A 19,594-nucleotide genomic window follows, 5' to 3' on the forward strand; every position below is an offset into this window, starting at 1 on the left:
TGAAGCAACTTTTCTTTTTTCGCCCCCTCCCCGAAACTGGAGGCTGTTCCAGTAGTCCTCTTGGTGGCTTTTTGTTTGGTTGGTGGGGTTTTTTTGTTGTGTTTGTTGTGTTTGGGTTTTTGGTTTTGTTTTTGGTTTTGTTTTTTGTTTGTTTGTTTTTCTTGAACTGTTTCCAGTTTCATTTTCGGTTCCGGGAGCCGACGGGGGCTGCTCCGAGCTCAAAACCTCAGAGAGGCTGAACCAAGAGGAGAAAGGACACCAAAATCCACCAGCTTCACCTGCTGTGAGGAGGATGCCAATGCCAGAGGATCAACAGGTTTCCCATCTGCTTTGCCCCAGGCTGCTGTGTGAACTCCTTTCCCTTCCCAGACACAAAAGGGGCCAGCTGCCATTTTGCTTTCTGGGGCAGGTAATCAGCCTGTGTATATCTTCCCCAGGTATTTTGGAGTTTTTTTTCTTCTGCTGTGGAGGGGGTGGTAAGTTTCTGGAAGTTCAATGTCTAGTGACAAAAACACAGGGCAGGAGATTTGCTCCTTTTTAAACGACTTTTATTGGGGCAGCTTGGGGTGGGAGGCCAGAGGGGTGTCGCGCACGCCACCACTGCTCCCGAAGGCGACACAGAGAAGGAGGCAAAGCAGCTTTGTTTGTTTTATATACAGGCAGAACCAGGACTTCTGTCCTCACTGGAGCACCAGAAGGCCTCCCTTGGGCTCACAGGTCTCACTTTCAGCAGGTTCTTTGAGAGTTAGGGTGAGGAGTTGAACCATCCTAACTTCAGAAGGAGGTAATGCTATTTTTTCCCAACCTGCCCATGTCTTTTGAGTGACTCCTGGGCAATTCGGTATGACAAAGTCTTTTTATTTGATGTGGCTTTCTTTCCCAGTCGACACCCAGTCTCCTTCATTTGCATATCTATGATGTTCTTCCTCTTTTTGTCACCATGTTGGGAAAGCAGCAGAACTCCACGACAACCTGACGGAAAAAGGGACAGAACAAAGGATGAGTGATAACCAGGGAGTATAACAGTACTATTACACTAAAAATGAACATTCAACAAAAGGGTTTGTGAACATTTTACAAAGAATTTAACAACAACGAGTTATTTCTTTAAGGCTTATTCATTTCATCTAGCATTTATTCAGTCCTTTTCTGTTCTATGCCCTTGTGGGCATGCCCATTTTTTTGTTAATAAACAGGGTTTTTTTCACTTTCACCCACTGGTATTCATTTCCATCACTGGCAAAAGGGATTACTGGAGGCCTTCTCTTTGGAGGAAACACTCCTTTCAGAGTGTTTTTCTCCTAAATTTGTCTCCAAACAAAGACACCAACCTGGCCTTAACCACTGCCAGGGATGGGACAGCCACAGCTGCTCTGGGAAACCTGTGCCAAGGCCTTACAACCTTTGAAGCCAGGAATTCCTTCCCATATCCCATCTAATCCTGCTCTCTGGCAGTGGGAAGTAATTTCATATCCTTGTCCAAAGTCCATCTCCAGCTCTCCTGGAGCCCTTTAATCTGTGGAAGGGACTCTTAAAGTCTCCCTCAAAGCCTTCTCCAAGCTGAACACCCCCAGGTCTCCCAGCCTGTCTCCAGAGAAGAGGTGCTCCAACCCTCAGAGCATCTTCACAGATCTTCCTTTGCACTTGTTCCTGCAGCTCCCCATCTGTCTGACCTTGGGGGTCTCTCTCCTGTGACCTCCTGGGCTTCAGTGAGCACTGCTGTTCAGTGGGAGCTGAATGCTGGGCTGTGATGTCATGTTAGAGCTGCCTGGGGGTGACAGCTGCTCTTACAGAAGCCAAATTCAGCTTTGGGAAAGAAATTTCACCTGCTTTGATTGGAAATGCTATCCCAGGAATCACCAGGTAAGTTTTTTGGATCAACTCAATTTATCAAGAGTGGTACTTGCAGTTTGAAAATCTTATCTCTGGTTTGACCCAAATACAATACAGAAAATGTGAACAAAACACTTACAAAGCATAAATCTAGCTGTCCCTGTGTACAAACTCTTTACAAGGCAAAGGAGGAACTGTTTGGTGAAACAACTGAAATACCACCAAAGAAACCTATTTCAGGATATTTGAAACATCATTTGTAAACTTTACTCAAAATCTTTTCTGCATCCTGGTGTTTACTGTCCACTGTGGATATGATCTCCCACTTTGAACTCAGTGGTTCCTCCTGGAATGAAGAACTAGGGACAGCAGAGCGAGTGACTGCTCACCTGCTGCCAAACTCCTTAACTTCATGCTTTGAGCAAAGTCATGAGATGCAAGGTGTCCTTGGAAATTTGGGAACATCAGCCCCAAGTAAAAGTGATCCAATAAATATTGTTCTGTTTTTCCTTGGTTTTCCCCTTGCCAGCTTTAAGATTAAGTTCTCAAATACACTTAATATGCATGAAGCAAGAAAACTGAACAAACACATAAAAACTGTGACCTCTGCAACTCAGCAGAACATTTTCTGAAGCAGGCATTTAAGCATCACAGTGTCCAGCAAAAATGGGCATTGCCAAGGTCTGTCCCCTGGATGGCCACATGAGATGCAAGGTTCTATACCTTTATCATTAACCTCTGTTTCTTTACAGAACAAGCTGGTCATGTCCATTCTCCACACCAGGAAGGCTGTTTGGCCTGTTTGGCCACTACAGGACTGTTTGGGACAGTCCAAAGCTGTTCCAGGGGCCTTGCATAAAGCTTATCTGTACAGTCAGCTGTGACCTGCACTGGCCATTAGTATGGATGCAGCCAGGGAATTTTATTTACTTCAAAGAACAATGATGCCACAGCCTCATCAGTGAACACTAGTCCAATCTTACCACAGGAGTAAGGATCAAGGGGCCAGATTGAGCTCAAGATGTTGACTAGAAGCAAAGAGAGACAAAGAGTGAAATGAAAACCAAATTGGTATCATTATTTATGAGGAGGAGAAGGAAGATGTTTTTTAAAAAACCTCTCAGTCCCATGTTTTTTTTTTCCCTTTATGTTGTGCTTATGGCCTTCTCTGTCAATAAACCAGGCTTTCAAATATCCTGCAGAATGCCTATCAGCATTTGTCTGGAATCAGCTACAGAATGGATGAGCTGGCAGGGACTAGATAAAGTATGTCACATTCCCGTTCGAGTTCCAGCTCTTTGCTCTGATTTAATGAAGCAATTGAGCTGATTCAGTGTCTTCATGCCTGTGGCTGTAACATCCTGTCTCCATCTATGATCAGAGGAGTCCAGGCACCACAGGTTTTGGAGCATGTTGTAAGAGCCACTAAATGAAAGTCAATGAGCTGGACGATGGATTAGATCAAACTAGATAATTAAGCTAGACTCAGTCAGACTTCAAATAAAGGAAAAATCCCCATGTAACTCCTCTTAAGTGCTAAGGACATCAGTTATCTAGGAAAAAGCACAGATAAAGAGATTTAATTCTGTGGATAATATCAGAGTTTTAAGGGAAGGGGCTTTTGTATGATGTTTGGCAATTTGATTCCTGGAAATAGTCTCAATGCTGGAGCACAATTTGCACATAAAACCTTACTAATTTTCTTACTTGGTGTGCCACAGGAGCTCATGCAATGCAGTGGCATCTCTGTTCCCCAGGACTTGTCAAGCATTTGAATGTCACAAGCTCTTTGGGTCACTATTGCTATCCTCTGCTTTAAGATAGTGAAACTGAGTAGTGGAGATATTCAGTACATTACCTTACCTGAACAGTGGGAAAGTATTCCTTTGCAATTCAGAACAGTTCTCAGTCCTGCGCCAAGCTTTGTCACTGACCCAAGCCATAATAAAGAAAGCAACCAGAATAAATGTGGAAGGCAGAAAAGGGATTTGCACTCAAATACACATCAGTTTTAGGCACAGCTTTTCCCTTACTGGGAACAGGTAAAGAGAGGAGACACCCACACATCCTCCTATTTTCAGGTCTGTTATTTGGGATGCTGTATCAGGCTTGGGGACCAGCCCAAGCTCTGGATCCCACCTTCTAGTCCAGCAGCTACTGGTATTACCCTCAGGCTGAGTGTGCTGTCATGTTTGTTCAGAAGATATGCTGACCAATTTTTTTCAGTCCTAGAATTTATCTCACACAGTTTTTTCGTCAAAGCCCCACCTATCCTGTACAGCACTTCCTTTCTGATAATTGCTACTGAGATACAAAATTAAGTAATGGAAAAGGGAGAAAACTAATTCTCACCATTGTCTTGAGGGAAGTCTGTTAAAACATGAACTCTGATATTTTCTTCCAAGCTCCTCCCCTGCAATAGGCTTCTGAGCATCCCTGGAATTTCCTTGCGTTTGGACACTGTCCTAAACTGTGGTGGGAAACATACTGAGATTGGGAAGGTACCATTTGGTGTTGAAAGATTCTCAGTTTTGTCAAGAATGAATGGAAACAGAGTGGTGAGCTGCTCTTAGTCTACAGCACTCATGCATTTGAGATCCAAGGAGAACAATCTCCCTGGAAAGGAGCTAAGAGACCACCAGGGAGATAGGATGTAGAAGATAATTAAAATATCAAAGTAGAAAACAAATGCTCCAAAACAGGACCAGTGATGGATGACAGTGAGAGTCTTATTCCCACTGTGACACTTGAAAAATGGAGGCAGATGAGAAAGTTCTCACTGACTCTTTGTGTTAAGAAGTATTATTAATCAAAAATGATCCCCTAGGAATTAAAAGTTAAAAGCAGGTTTTGTCACAGCTTGATTTCCACCTTGGTCTCTGCTGTTCGCCAGAGAAAGCAGCTCATCCCCTGCTCTGTGAGGTCAGCAGGACATCTAGTGGCAGAATAACATTGAAATACACAGGAGAATATATTGGACTCTGCAGATTTGCATCATTTTTTGGACATCTCGATTATCACATTCTTTCTACCACACATAAAAAAGACTGGTTGAGAGCTCAATGATATATTTTTAACTGATTGGTTGAAAAAATGTATTGAAATTATGTTTTCCTATATCTTCCAACTTCCAGCTTTATGGAAATTAAACACCATTATAGCTGCTGTGCTTCCTTCCTGTCCTCAGCCTCCCAAGACACTTTTTACCCTGACTCTCTTCTTCTTTTTGAGGAGTTGGACGTATCACTGTGGTGTCTGGTTCTGGTTATATTTTTTGCCCATGTGTGTAGGGTTCTATATGCCATTGCTGCTGGGCTGATTGATGTGATCCTGCTATACAGCTCATATTTTATTTTTTTTTTCCATCTGTTCTTTCCAAAAATGTTTTTTAAGACCTTTTTTTTATTTGGGCTTTGTTGGCACTGGATTTTGTTTCAAGACTCACATTAGCTATTATGTTGTACATCTTTGTGCAGCTGTTCCATTTAGTCCAAGTTTGTTCTTCACTGGACACAAACCAGTCACTATTCAGCTTTGGCAGCTGCTTAAAAAACAAAACAAAAACCAAAGAAAAAACCCAACCCCTCACCCCCCCAAAAAAAACCAAAACAAACAACAACCCCCCATCCAAAAAACACAAGACAAAAACCCCCTGATCTTTGCAATGGCAAAATTAAATTTCTCAGTGGAGCAGGAAATACTGCCATTTTACTTGCAGAGAATCATAGAAAATTTTAGAAGTGACCTTAAAGATCATCTTGTTCTACCCCCCTGCCATGAGCAGGGACACCTTTCACTAGACCAGTTTGCTGCAAGCCCTGGCCAGGCACACTTCTAGGGATGGGGCAGACACAGCTGCTCTGGGTAACCTGTGCCAGGGCCTCAACACCCTGACAGCCAAGCATTTCTTCCTAATCTCAACCTACCCTCCTTCAGTTTAAAACAATTTCCTCTTGTCCTATCACATTTATAATCTGATTTACCTTCATTAAAATCTGTAGTCCTTACTCTGCATTTATTCTACAGTCACAGGCGATGGTAAATTCATAACGGTTAATCCATTGAATGAAATGAAAGATGTGAATACTGTCTAGGACAAGGTAATCTAACTCTAGGTAGTAGTTCTCACTTTTATAATGACTTCGCAGGGTTCACAAAAGACCTTTGGCCAATAATGGGAGATTGTTGCTGCAATAGCAAGAGAGTTGCTCAAGCAAGAGTGGGCTGTGGCCCAAATTTTAATAGGTATTTAGCAATGTTCGGTACTGCTATACCTAAAGTAAGCAATCAAGAGCTAAAGTAAGCAAATCTTTACTCATCACCTGGTCTGTGGTACCCAACTACATCCATGGTCCTAACCCCAACTCATTTGCAACTGAAAGCCAGTAAACTGCTGGATCAGTTTGGAAAAATCAAATTTACGCTTTGAAGCCAATTGGATATCATATAGTGAAACACCTAATCACCTGCTGTTTGGACCAAAGAGACAGCTAGGGATCTTCAAAACATTTGGAATCAGATATTTAATGTGATTCCATGTCACCTGTGAAACATTAAAAAGTTTAGAGGAATCAACAGGCAAATAAATATTTCAACTTTAGTAGTGACTTTTTAGTCACTACTTTTTAGTAGTGATTTTATTTTGGTAGTCATGTTTTTTGCAAGAGTAATTACAACATTTTAGGTTGCAAAGAGAAACACCACTTCTACAAGTAGTGTCCACATCAAATCCATTAAGCAAACCAGTGAAGACCACTTTTAAATTGTCTGCAACCCTTCAGCTGTGCACATAGATACTCTGCTGAATACCTTGGTCCTCTCACTATCATTCCTCCTCCTCTCTTTTTGACTTGTCACATTAGAGAAAGCCTCCTCCACCTCCAACCACAACTGCAGACAAGGAGACACACAAAGTCTGCCAAACACTGGCGAGCAAAGGAGAACCACCTCTCACAGGGAAATCACCCAGAAGAATCTGGGGAGGATGTTCACCTTAGAAGGGTCTGTTGTTGTCCCTTCTCCTGATGTCCTCTGCAACACAGACTGCAAGATCCCTGCAGAGAGCAGCAAACAGCATCCACTCTCCCTGGGCTTGCACCTTAGGGCAGGACATTCTGAGTGAGCTACAGCCACCCACCACTAATGCTTCTGCACCCAGCTGGAGTACCCTGCTACAGAAAGGTACCTCATTTAACTCTGAAGCCTTCACAAGATAAAAAATCCATCCTGCTTTCTAATGACCTGCTCTAGTGCTAATTAATCACCCTGTTGACAACAACCTTCCTCTACCCCAGATATTCCTGCCTTCCCTGTCAAATCCTTGTCTCCAAGCCTGTTAATTCCTGCAGTCATTCTGTTGGAGACTGATATGTTATAATTTATGGCTTAAACATTTTTATGAAGCACTTTTGCCTATTATAGCAAAACTGTATAACAAAAGCTGTATGGAAGACCACCACACCCTGAGTGGGCCTACTGACTGAGGCCCTGGACTGCAAGTTGATGGAGATACATTTTCTCAGTCTGGGCTGCGGGGGAAGAATACAAAGCCTAGCACTTTGGGGTGGAAATGACATCCCCAGGCTTATCTGCTTCCAGGCATGCACAAACCCTCACACCAAAGAGGGGTGGAAGAGAGGTTTTGTGTGTGTGGTGAAAAAGCCTCTGGTCCCAAGGCAGTGAATGCCCATCCTCTGCTGTGCAGACCAGCTCAGCTGTGGGGGCCCCTGCTCTGGGAAAATTGTGTCTACAGGACAGCAGAGGGGGTGCCATGGCCCCTCAAAGCCCACCCCTCCAAGGGGTTCCCAGACCCTGCACCAGACCTACTGCACGTAATGCAAAATGATGCACCAGATCCAGACTCTTGCAAAGGACAGTTTCAAACCTAGCCCCCTCAGGGGAGGCCCCTGGGCATTCCCAAAAGTATATTAATCCATGCAGTAGGGGGGATCCTCACCACCAAGAAGACCAGATGGAATGAAGCAACAGTGCTGGAAATTATAGAAAGTTTAAAATTTTTTATGTAACTTTATTCAGTTTAACTTCTCTTTGCCCCAGGGTAAGGGAATTGAAGTTTCTTTTCAGGGGACTATTCTACTAGACAAGTTCTAACGAGCTTAACATCCCAAGAGACTGGGAGCAGCACAGAAGATACACAACACAACCATTAATGACCATTAATGACCATCAACTCCAGACATCACTCAAGGCATGGTTGGAGACGCCTGGTCTAGGAAAAAAAAGATAGGATGAGAACCTAATTAGCATTGGAGGTGAAGAAATCTGTATCCAATAGGAAACCAAATACTAAGAACTGCACGACTTGGGACCAATGAACATTGAACCAATGAATTTCTATGGGCTTTGACTGGGTAAAATATGTGAAAAATCTAGTACAATCCATGTGTGATGGAATTATTTTCTCTGCACTACCCAGGCAATGGGTGGATGAAATTATTTCTGTTGCATATCCTGGACAGAACAACATCCTCACCAGAATAAAGTAATGCCTTGATTCTGTAACACTAAAAATGCTGTTGGAGAGCTTTTTTTTTTCCCCCACAATTTCGGTGACAATGAGACATCATTGGGACCCTCAGAAAGGTGATGTGTTTCTACCTAATCCCGGTCCCTCCCTCCCTCCTTCCTCTTTCTTTCTCTCTCTCTTTCTCTTTCTCTCTTTTTCCCTCCCCTCCCCTCCCCTCCCCTCCCCTCCCCTCCCCTCCCCTCCCCTCCCCTCCCCTCCCCTCCCCTCCCCTCCCCTCCCCTCCCCTCCCCTCCCCTCCCTCAGGTTGGTGATAGGAGTGTGAGTGTAAGGAAGATGCATAGGTGAGTAACATCCATTCAGATTATTAAATATCCAGAGTTGATGCAGAAACCTACCTCCCACATTAATCTAATTACAATAAACAAATAAATAAATTTCTTTATTTTCAGCAAATCAGTATTTCCTGAAGTATCGTGATACCTGAGCTGAGTTGAGCAGAGCTCCACTAGGATTTTAATTTACAGACAATTTAGTAATTTCCTATTACATGTAAGAGTTGTGCTAGATCAGATAAAAATGCATCTTGCATTCGTTGCTTGTCCCAGAGCTGCTGCACAGTAGATGTTTCAATGTGCTAAACACATAAAGAGCTATGAGTATGCAGCTTTGGAATTTTTTTTAGGGCTATTTGGACACATAATTGACTTTACTACTTTTCTATGGCCGAGAAAAAATTTGGAAAGAGAACTATAAAACAGTTGGTATTTTTTATTCAATAATCCTGAATAATTAAAAAAAGTTATTTTTAAAACAGAAAGTCATGACCAGTTGTGAAAAAAAATTATACATTTTTAACCCTCTCAGCATTAAAATGAAGATAGCTTAAGACAAACTTTTGCAGTTACATATCATCAAACTAAAATATTTTGTCTTAAAAGTGGAGTTACATTCCACCTGAATGAACCATTCAGGAAAACAATGCAATTCACACATAATTTTCCCAATTTAGAGAAAATTTCAGTTGAGAAACTTGGATGAATGCTGTCCAAATGTCTGTACCACCCTGGTTCAACTCATTTTCATAATAAAGTCAAATCTTTCTTTTGTTTTGTTTTGCTTTTTGATCTTATTACATTGCCCATCTGATTTAGAGGGAAGGCAGACTGGAGCAGTGAGTAAATCTTTTGTTTAAGGTTGGGTTTCTTTGCTTACTTTTACAGATAAGTAACAAGGGTTACAGGAGCAGGTAAGGGAAAAAACATTTTTGATATGTGAACAACTTGGGAAATTTTTCTTACTTTGCCATGGGAAATTAAGATGTATGTTTTGTTATAGAGCAGTCACCTTAGACCTGACATTCCTTTATTTCCTTCCTGTATTAAAAAAATTGCAAAGAACAGAAACCCTTGTACAAGGAAAAATATGGCAGTGACAATTTCTCATTCAGTATGCAAAGTAGGCATATAAACTTTGGTTTCCACACCAGGTGAGATTTGAGGTAAATGCAAAATTATTTTGTAGGTGCAAAATTCCTGGAGTTACTGAGATAGGTGTGCTTCAGAACAGACTTCCCAGATGCCACAATTAAATATTCAAAAGTTGTTCAAGAAAGTTATAGCACATTTGGAGCACCTCTGCTCTAGGAGACAGGCTGGGAGAGCTGGGGGTGTTCAGCCTGGAGAACAGAAGGTGCCAGGGAGACCTAAGAACCTGTGCCATGGTGTAAAGGGGCTCCAAGAGAGCTGGAGAGGGATTGTGGATGAGGGCCTGGAGTAACATGGCAAGCGGAGTGGCTTCCCACTGCCAGGGGGCAGGATTAGGTGGGATATTGGGAAGAAAGTCTTGGCTGTGAGGGTGTTGAGGCCCTGGCACAGGTTTCCCAGAGAAGCTGTGGCTGTCCCATCCCTGGCAGTGCTCAAGGCCAGGTTGGATAAGGCTTGGAGCAACCTGGTCTAGTGGAAGGTGTCCCTCCATGGCAGGACATGGAACAGGGATTAAGGCCCCTTCCAAACAAAACTAAGTCTGGAATTCAATGATTCAACTGCAGGTTCCTGGTTTCCAGTCTCCCTGGACCATGAGCTGAGCACCGAGTGAAGTGCCTACAAAAACCAGAGACCTCTATGACACCAAGCCAGGCCATGCTCAGCAACATTTACACAGGTTAGTAGAGAGTGGCACATAATGATAAATATCAAGATTTTAAAAGTTGAGTGCCAGAGCAGAGAAGATAAAAAGACATACCAGTGTAAAGGCCAGAACAATTTTCATCAGTTTGAGATGTATAAGGTCACCTTTTCCCCAAAGTGTAGCTCCCTGCACAGGCAAGGTTGCAGGAGGAAAGCACAAATCTTTACTTACTATTTGAAGAATATTGGTGTTTGAAGAAAAGTGAAGAGGAACTTGTCACTTATGTACATTTGGGTTCCATAAAACCATCATTTTAGGATGAGGGGGAAAACAGAATGCTAGGTAAGAAAAATTATGGGGTTTTTTTAATGAAACAGTAAAAACCCAATGTATCCTGCAAATATATCCTGGTCAGAATAGAAAAAAAAAGTCTTGTAAAGATCAGAAGCAATGGCTGAGCAACATGTGAACTAAAATTGAGAAGCAAAGGTTACTTTGTAGACAAACAAAATGGAAGACTGTTGGCCTGAATTTGGGAAGGGGAAATGAAAAGGTGTAAAGTAGGAAAAAATACAGCACATGTAATATTTAACAGCAGAAACATAGTACAGTCTGATTTTCTTATTCTCCAATCCACCATTAAAATGAGTGGATATATCTAAAAGGCAAATTTTGAAATAGTTCAGGAAGATTTAAGTTTCCCAGTATCTACAGAAAGCCACCTGGGGAATGAAATTTGATACCACAATAGCAAAACAAGCCCCAGTGCTCTATTCGGATGCTGAATTTTGTTCCTGAATGGAGATTTCCAAAGTCTGTGTTTTTTCCTGCCTTTGACTGTGCATGCCCAGCTTAACACCACTTTCAAGCTCCTTTCACAGAGTGGAGTAGTGCTAAACAATTTCTAAAACCCACAGCCTTTCAATACAAATGGGAAGTGCAGAACACAGGCAGCTAAGAACACTGACCTTCAAAACACATGACCTTAGAGGGCAGCAAGTTGGGCACAAAACCATGGAGCATGCAGCTGCAGAAAAATAGCACCTAGGTCTGGAAAAAGACATGTCCTCCTTGCAGCTCTTTGCATATCAGTCAGTTCTGAAAGAGAAGACCAGTGAGACTTGAAGGACCACACCAGCAAGGTGTTCAGGAGCTTATGCCTATCTTGGAGAAGCAAATAGTAAAGAAAATTACTGTGTCTGCATTTTCAGCACTACTTTTCCTTTAAGTTTCCCAGGAAGAATGTTGCACTCTCAGATGGGAAACTGCATCCGGGTTCTACTGTATTGTCCTGTCTGAAGGACACAAAGAATCAGGACTGACACCACTGCAGGTGAAGATGGAGAAGACCAGGACTCCATTTGGGCTTAGGTCTGGTGCAGAATTTACACCAGCTTCCTGCATCACACTACCAATGAAATAGTGCCCTTGTCCTCTCTCATGTATTTCTCCATCCCTCTCCCCATTCCCTAATGACCAAATCCATTTCCAGTAGTTCCCAAGCATCTTTCCTTCACCAAGACAGCAAGTGCTTACTGTACAGAAGTGTCTGTGTACACTAGGAGTTTCCAGGAAATGCTTCACTAGGAAACAGCTATGAAGACTGGTGTTCCAGGAGTAAGACAGAACAAAAAAACCCAAGGTCCTGGTGAGTTCTTCTACTCAGTCTCTATGTCCTGGTGACAATTGATGCTGAAGACTCTTGGCTGCCACAAACTACTTCCTAAGAAATCACCCTGAGGTTTGGGGACTGTGCAAAAGATATTCTCTTGCTGATCTCCTAGAGGTTCTTCCAGGAGCAAGGAAAGACACTCCTTTGCCAAGATCCTCAGACACTTGTTGGCTGAAGAGCTGGCAAGCTGAATTTTCAGTCTAAGGGTGGTGTGTGTGGTCCTAGACTGCCACAGATGATGAGACTCAGCAGTGCCCTCTCAGTGAAAGATGCCATGAAACTACTGGCAGATGTGCTGAGCTGCCTCCAGCACAGGCTTTCACAGGGATCTGTTTCTAAATGTAAACCAGTGTTTCTTAGTACCTTTTAATAAAGGTGGAGCTGCCACAGGCCCCTCTCTTGGGCACCCTAAGGGAAGCCTGGGCTCCAGTTGGGACTCATGTGCCAGGCTCGGAGCATGGTATTGTAGCAAGAAGGCACCCAAGTAGGCACCTATATAAAATAACTATTTTTAAAAAACATCTTTTTATTATAGTGTTGCTATTTGGAGCCTGTGGCCATGAGAGTTTGAGGAAGGTTTGTAGATTGCTTGGGTGGCTCTGGGGGATGGTAGCAGCCACCATCCACTCTGCACCTGAAGTTCTACAACTAGGAAACAAATTTTTTCCCAGGATATTTAGGTCAGCTAGCATGCATGCAGGGGGAGGGGGGGGCAGGGGGCATTGGGAGCCTTGCCTTGTGCAACACAAGAGTATCCTTTACTCTAAGCAGTCACATGGCCAGTTTATTCACTGATACATTTAACTTTGGGACACTACAAAACAGAGGAACAGGGGATTACAGGGACATCTGCTCTGTCACTGCTGCTTTTCAATCTCCCTGAACAACCTGCACTAGTACTCAGATTGACTGCAAGGATACTTCCAGGGATAACTCTTGCCAGCTAAAACAGAAGACCCGCAGGCTTGGTTCTAAGAAAAAAAGAAAGCTTGCTGCAGGAAAATAAATAATTAGAAACACTGCACAATATGGCAATAATAAAACAATTACTGTGTTATGGAACATGCACATTGAATTCTATTTGATTACCAGTGTTATTTTTCAAAGAAAGCTTATAAATAACGTGCACATGTCTGAAACTGCTGTAGACATGTTTAAAACTTCCAACTCCATTTTTTCTGCTGATGTCTCACCAATTACATTTAGGCAAAATGTTGGAAAAATTCCTATTCCTTGTTGGAACTGTTTTCCTTCAGGAAAGTAGGGAACACTAGAGTCTGGAAATGATGGAATGTTAAGCTTATTTGGGATAACACCTATTGTTATTCTAGTTTAGTGATTGTTTCCTGAAACAGATACAATAAAGAGATTTATTTTCTTCTGCTTAAGAGTAATTGGGCTGTTTCTGGCCACTCTGAAATTTGCACTGTTGCAGAGAAAGTGAGTGTGGAAGATGGAATAGCTGCACCTAGAATCCTTAAGTGGCTCTGCTCCCCCACTTCTTTACAGTAGTTTGGGTACTTGGCACCCAAACAAGTGGATACAGGATTTCTGAAGACAGTGACAGAAATAACACTACAGAAGACAAAATGATACATGCTCCTTTTCAAAGTATCAGTACTGGTTTCTAGCAGGAATTCTGTGCATGGGAAAAGGAAATACATTTTGTGTATTAAAACAGGCATTGCTTTCGCAGAGCATGACAGGCTGACCGGTTACAGAAATCCACTTTCACTAAAATTATATCTGAGCAACAATGCTTACACATTTAACACTTAATTTTAACAGACCAATTACTTCATTACATAGAGTGTGCCAAAATGCCAGGTCAAACCAAGGTAAATACCTCACATACACCTTCAAAATACACACTGTCCTGAATTGACAGAATATTTTAAAACTGTAATTCCCTGTCTCCAGAATCTGTTCAAAAGAGAATCAAAGTTTATCTTCAGTGATTGTTTCATTTTCAGACACATTTATATCAGTCTCAGACCTGCTCTAGCAAAATTGTATGACTGAATTACACTTCAGTTGCATTCTTTCTGTGCACCCCTAGAAATCAGATGGGAAACACTTTTCAGTAAATAGTTTTCCTTCCAAGAAACCTCTCCTGTTAAAGAGGCACCTATCATTGCACACTGCTATGCCTTTGCTCCCCCACATCATAGACTAATCATAGAATCCCAGAATGATTTGGGTAGGAAGGGGCCTTACAGACCATCTCAATCCACCCCCTGCCATGAGCAGGGACACTTTCCACCAGACCAGATTGCTCCAAGCCATGTTCAGCCTGGGCTTGGACGCTTCCAGGGATGGGGCAGCCACAACTTCTCTGGGCAGCCTGTGTCAGTGTTTTACCACCTGCACAGACAAAAATTTTCCCTTTAATCTCCCTTTAGTTTTCAGCATCCTACCAAATTATCACTATTCAGACTAACTCCTATAGGTGTCAAAAAGTCCAGAGATTCCTCACCAACAGGACAAATCAAATTGTAATAAATCAGGAGCTCTCAATTTATTATAGACAAGCTAAATATCTCTGTGAAACACAGAATCAAAAGATTGAGCCAGCTAATTAGCAATGCTTATCACAAGGGTGTGCCTCCATCTGAGCTCCAGTAGACACTTAGTAACTTAGAGTTTTACTGCACCTCCCTTCTTCAGTTTGTCTCAGTACATTGGTTAGAAAGGTCTCATTTACACAGTCAGAAAGCAGTTGTCAGCTCTTTTGGCCAGTTCTGAGGTACTGGATATCAATTTTCCTTCTCTCATCGCACCTGTAAGCCCCGGCTCATCCAACCTGACTATGGCACAGGGCTCGTGACCTCTGAGATCACAACCACCATGTTGCTGTGTTTAGCAGGGGACCTCACAGAACTCCAAGATGGGAAATAATTTTTAATTAATTTTATTAAAATTGTTATTGAGATCATCTTTAAAAAGAGCCAACTTTCCATATGACTTTTAATTTTAAAATGCTTTTTTATAGCATTATTATTAACCAAGATTTGGGAGCTGTTTTCATATACTGAGAGGAACAGAGAAAGCTATTAGCTAAAGCACTTCTTACAATTGAGACAAGAATTGCAATAAGATGAAAGCATGTCAGAAAGCATATACAGATACTAGTGAAAAGATAATGCTTAGGAAACGTGGAGGTTTTTCCAAATTTGATCGTATTGTTTTGACTACATTAGAGCACTAAGAACTCATAGTCTTTAGAATACTTCAATTTGCTGTTGCTGGGGGCTTTTCTCACTGCAACTGCAAAGTACATAAAAGTACTCTTAATTTCCCACCTACCCCCAACATGAGGAGGACACAAAGTTTGTAATGGGACTGGAGCACTTCCCATACGGAGACAGAATGAGAAAGTAGTGGCTGCTCAGCCTGGAAAAGAGAAGGTTGTGTGGAGACCTCACAGCACCTTCCAGTTTCTAAAGGGGCTACAAGGGAAGCTGGAGAGGGACTCTGCATCAGGAACTGTAGTGACAGGACAAGGGGGAATTGCTTTTAGATAAAAGAGAGGAAATTAGATATGCAGAGGAAATCCTTGGCTTTGAGGGTGGTGAGGCACTGGAACAGGTTGCCCAGAGAAGTTGCGGCTGCCCCATTCCTGGTAGTGTTCAAGGCCAAGTCGGATGGGGCTTGGAGCAACCTGGTATAATGGAATGTGTCCCTGTCCATGGCAAGGGGGTGGAACTGGATGAGCTTTAAGGTTCCTTCCAACCCAAACCATTTGATTTTTGATGATTGATTTGACAAGTAAGTGATAAAACTGTCATGCATCAGCATAGCTGCAAAACTTTACTTTTGAACCATTTCAAATTTAATCTCTTTCCACCTGATTGTCAGAACCTCCATCACTAAAACCACTGTAGTTAGTGCTGTCTCAAAATACTTCAAAAAACCTTGCAAAACATGCAGATCAGCAGTACTATCAGTTTCCTTTGTCTTCAGAAAATGCCACTCACTACAATTGCAAAAACAATGAAGAAAAAATTGCTAAAGTAAAAGTACCTTTACAGAACACATTCCCAGAGGCACAGCTTTACTAAGAAATCCAATGCTATGTAAAAAGCAATTCACATTTTATTTTAAATTTCCATAAACTGTACAAAAATGTTTCATTCTCGCCAAAAGTAACAGTAATATTTTCAATTTTACGTCTAGACAAACAACAAACTCTTATTTTAATTTTTCCGCAGTGAGTTTACAAATAAACATACTGTAAGATGCATGGGTTTGCATCAGAGTCAGGGCAGAGCAAACAGACTTAAACGTTTGTCGAATAAATTTTACATTTTTAGTGTCTTTTAGGAATTTAAATACTCCTGCCATGCCTGTTAAGTTTAAAGAAAAAAGTGTCTGACACAAAGGAATGTAAACAGTCATCATGAGATTAAAGAGCTTGACTCTTCCAACAAAACCGTAAACGTACCCCAATATCACTGACATTCACTTTACACCGAGACCTGTCCACAGCACGGTGATCGTGCAATAGCTGAATCCACTCTCCAAAATGCCACTTAAATATACATCAAAGTCTTCCTTAAGAGTTTGGGTTTTTAAAAAAAATCCTAAGTAACAGAACTGGAATAGATTATATTACTTTTAATATTTTGAGTTTCTTTCTTAGCCTAATTCATCAGTGAATATGTAACAGCCCCATCAGATCTACAATTATAACGTACTTTTTCCACGATGCAATAAAGTAAATGAGCACCTATTTAAGCCAATCAGATGTAGAAAGCACCTCTGCCAAGAGCATGGGCTCGTGTCAGGCTTGATTTTGTCTGCCAAACACATTTAGTATGGACTAACAACACATAATTTAGGTTATTGACCACAGCTTGTTCAGTTCAAGGCCTAAAATGGAAACAGAATTGCAGTGATTTTTTTTAAGATTTCACCATTTTTTCTCACCAGCTTTGAAACTTAATTAAGAGTTCAAAAAGTTAGGCATCATCTGTTACTTCAGAATTGTTTGAAGGAATACAGTCTTGAAATTCCACTTTATCTGGATAGAGTTTAATGTAAGTGTCCACCATCAAATCTAAGTCATGTTTTATGTCAAAGTTTATGTTCAGCAAAGCAAGGTTGCTTGACCTTTGTTCTGTCAAGGTGTTTTTCAGGTATGCCTTTAAGCGCCTTCGTCCTATTCCATATTTTTCATTCTCCACCTTCATCACTGGAAGCAAGCACAAGACTTTAAGCAATGCATAAACATTAGGGAAAAACTTTATGTCGGGTAAGTGAAGTGCTTCATAAATAGTAGCTGGAAGTTCAATATCTTTTCCTCTGTGCTTCCACTTGATTCTCCAACAGTGAAGCTCAGCAGAAAGTGTGTCTGGATTGGGCAAGTCATTTTTGAACATATCAGCATGATGCTCCTCAGACGTATTGAATTTGAGCTGTCCCATGACTGAGGGCACTAACGATAAACATTTAAGAGCTTTTAAATGTTGTTCTGAGAAAATATCTTTTAATTCTTGAATAATATGCTCTATTGTTGGGACACTTAGGATTTCTTTGTAGTAATTTTCTGATGTCATATCAGGGTCAAAGTTCCCCTGTTGTGCCCTCCGAAATTTTCCTGGGAGTTTAATTTGTACATCCAGTTTTGTAGCCAAACTTGTGGCTTCCTCAAACCAAAATTCATGGTAAACTTCAATATTCTCCATCACTTCATTCAGAGAGTGCAACACTGCTGTTAAGCTGCCAGCTGCAAAGAACACATCTGATGTTTGTCCCTGGAGATTTTTTCCAAATGCTCTCGTAAAAGATAGAATATTTTTCATAATTACAATAGTGACAATGAAATCAAAATCTGTTAATGCACTTGAAAGTACAAATGCTCGACCAACAATGAAGTTGTTCCACCTGTCAGACAAGTCACTGGTCACAGCATCCAAGCACAGTACCAGTGCTTGCAGGAGGTCCACTAAAACCTCAAAAGTATCATGCCTGCATGTCCACTGAGAACGGCAGATCTTCTTCAACTCATTACCCTTCTCGTCATTGTCCTGAAAAACAGCAGAAATTGTGTTGTCCAGTTCTACTAGCAATTGTGGAGACTGATTAAAAAGACAGCAAACTTCTTCAATTGTTCCTAATGCAATGGAAACACCAACAACAGGAACAGATTTTGCCAGCCAAACATTTAAGGCACATGAGGAACACAGTGTATACACAGCTTGTGGATACTTTTCCAAGAGTCTTGTAGCCACAATTTTCATTTTAGAAGCAAATCCACTGGAGACGATGTAGGCTTGACCCCGACAGTACTCCATGTTTAGACCCCACTTTTCAGTAATAGTTGCATGGAACTTAACAGCTAAAATTTCAGGATCAGCTTCATATGGTAAAAACCCTATGAATTCTTCTCTTAGATTGTGAGAATCATCAACGAACCTCACCAACACTGGCAAATGTTCCTCTCCTGCTATGTCTACTACTTCATCGGTGACAATAGAAAAGAAGTGTGAGTCTCTTACTTCCCTCAGTGTCTCCTCTCTAACACAGTTTTCACAGATCTCAAGCATTTGTTTCTGCTGAGTTTTTGAACAATACTCAAGGTTGACTGCAGTCATCTCAAATCGTTTCCTCAGAACTTCATCGCCACCATTTATTCTATATTCCAGTAGAGCCTGAAAGTTATCTGAAGCAAAAATACCTTCTGGAAGTTCATCGACATTATGGCCATCCAGTGGAATATTTTGTTTACCCATTAGGATCAAAATTTCAAATAATGATTTAAGGTAATCTTTGTTTTCTCTTTCTTCCAGTGTTAAGGGGACAGCTTCTTCCTCTTGTTCTTCCCCTCCTTCCTCTGAGACAGTATTTTGCTCATTGTTTTCATTAGATTCTTGAGTTGCCTGTTTCCGTTCAAAATCTTGATCAACTATAAAATGAAAAAATACTGTAAGTGTCAAAAATAAAACATAACATTTACTTGCCCATTACCTTTAAATTACCGGTCCAGAGAAGAATGTTTCCAGTTTAAAAGTGAATGAGTATTTTGGAAACAATTTAGACTGGCTGGCTGAATCAAGAAAAAACTCAATTATCCTCCTGCCATATATAGTTATGCTATAGTTATGAGTCCTGCATTGTTGGAAACCGAAAAATAGAAACTTCTGCAGATACTGAAGGGTTCAATCTGCAGCCTTAGAAAGAGCTTAGACTGACGTAGTGATGAAGGTACACAGACACTGGGTAGAGAAATTATAAACTTATGTCTCTGTATTTATAAGTAAGAATATGCCTAGAGTAGGTAAGAAATTATACTGGGTAAAATAGTTTGAGGTTTAAGCTGTAATAGTATGAGTTACAGAGTAAGTTAGAGATCTAGAAACTATAATAAGAGGTGTGTATGAGTACATGACCTGTCAGCTTAGTGACTAAGAGACAGATGCAGAGCAGCAAAATTAAGCAAAGGTGCTGGGTTAATAAGTTTTGTGTCAACTGCC

The 19,594-nt window shown here is 41.3% G+C and overlaps 1 protein-coding gene across 4 annotated transcripts in view; it reads right to left on the reverse strand.

Annotated features, from left to right (window-relative positions):
* Nucleotides 1-808: 808 nt before the first annotated feature.
* THAP12 (THAP domain containing 12) overlaps nt 809-19,594 on the reverse strand; it is a 33,774-nt gene continuing 14,988 nt past the window's right edge. The window contains exons 5-8 of one of the 4 annotated variants that reach the window (XR_009278114.1): nt 11,416-19,026; nt 3,697-3,762; nt 2,764-2,861; nt 809-972 (exon numbers count right to left, since the gene is read on the reverse strand). Coding sequence is in view for 1 of the 4 variants with exons in the window: in XM_058844012.1 (XP_058699995.1) it covers nt 17,081-19,026 (1,946 nt within the window). In the remaining 3 variants the exon portion in view is untranslated. Of the gene's footprint in view, nt 973-2,763; nt 2,862-3,696; nt 3,763-7,869; nt 8,063-9,364; nt 19,027-19,594 lie in introns of those variants that run through there. The other 3 variants (XR_009278115.1, XR_009278117.1, XM_058844012.1) reach the window with 3 other exon arrangements.

This window comes from Poecile atricapillus, chromosome 1, assembly GCF_030490865.1.
Source record: "Poecile atricapillus isolate bPoeAtr1 chromosome 1, bPoeAtr1.hap1, whole genome shotgun sequence".
In the NCBI taxonomy this organism is placed as follows: domain Eukaryota; kingdom Metazoa; phylum Chordata; class Aves; order Passeriformes; family Paridae; genus Poecile; species Poecile atricapillus.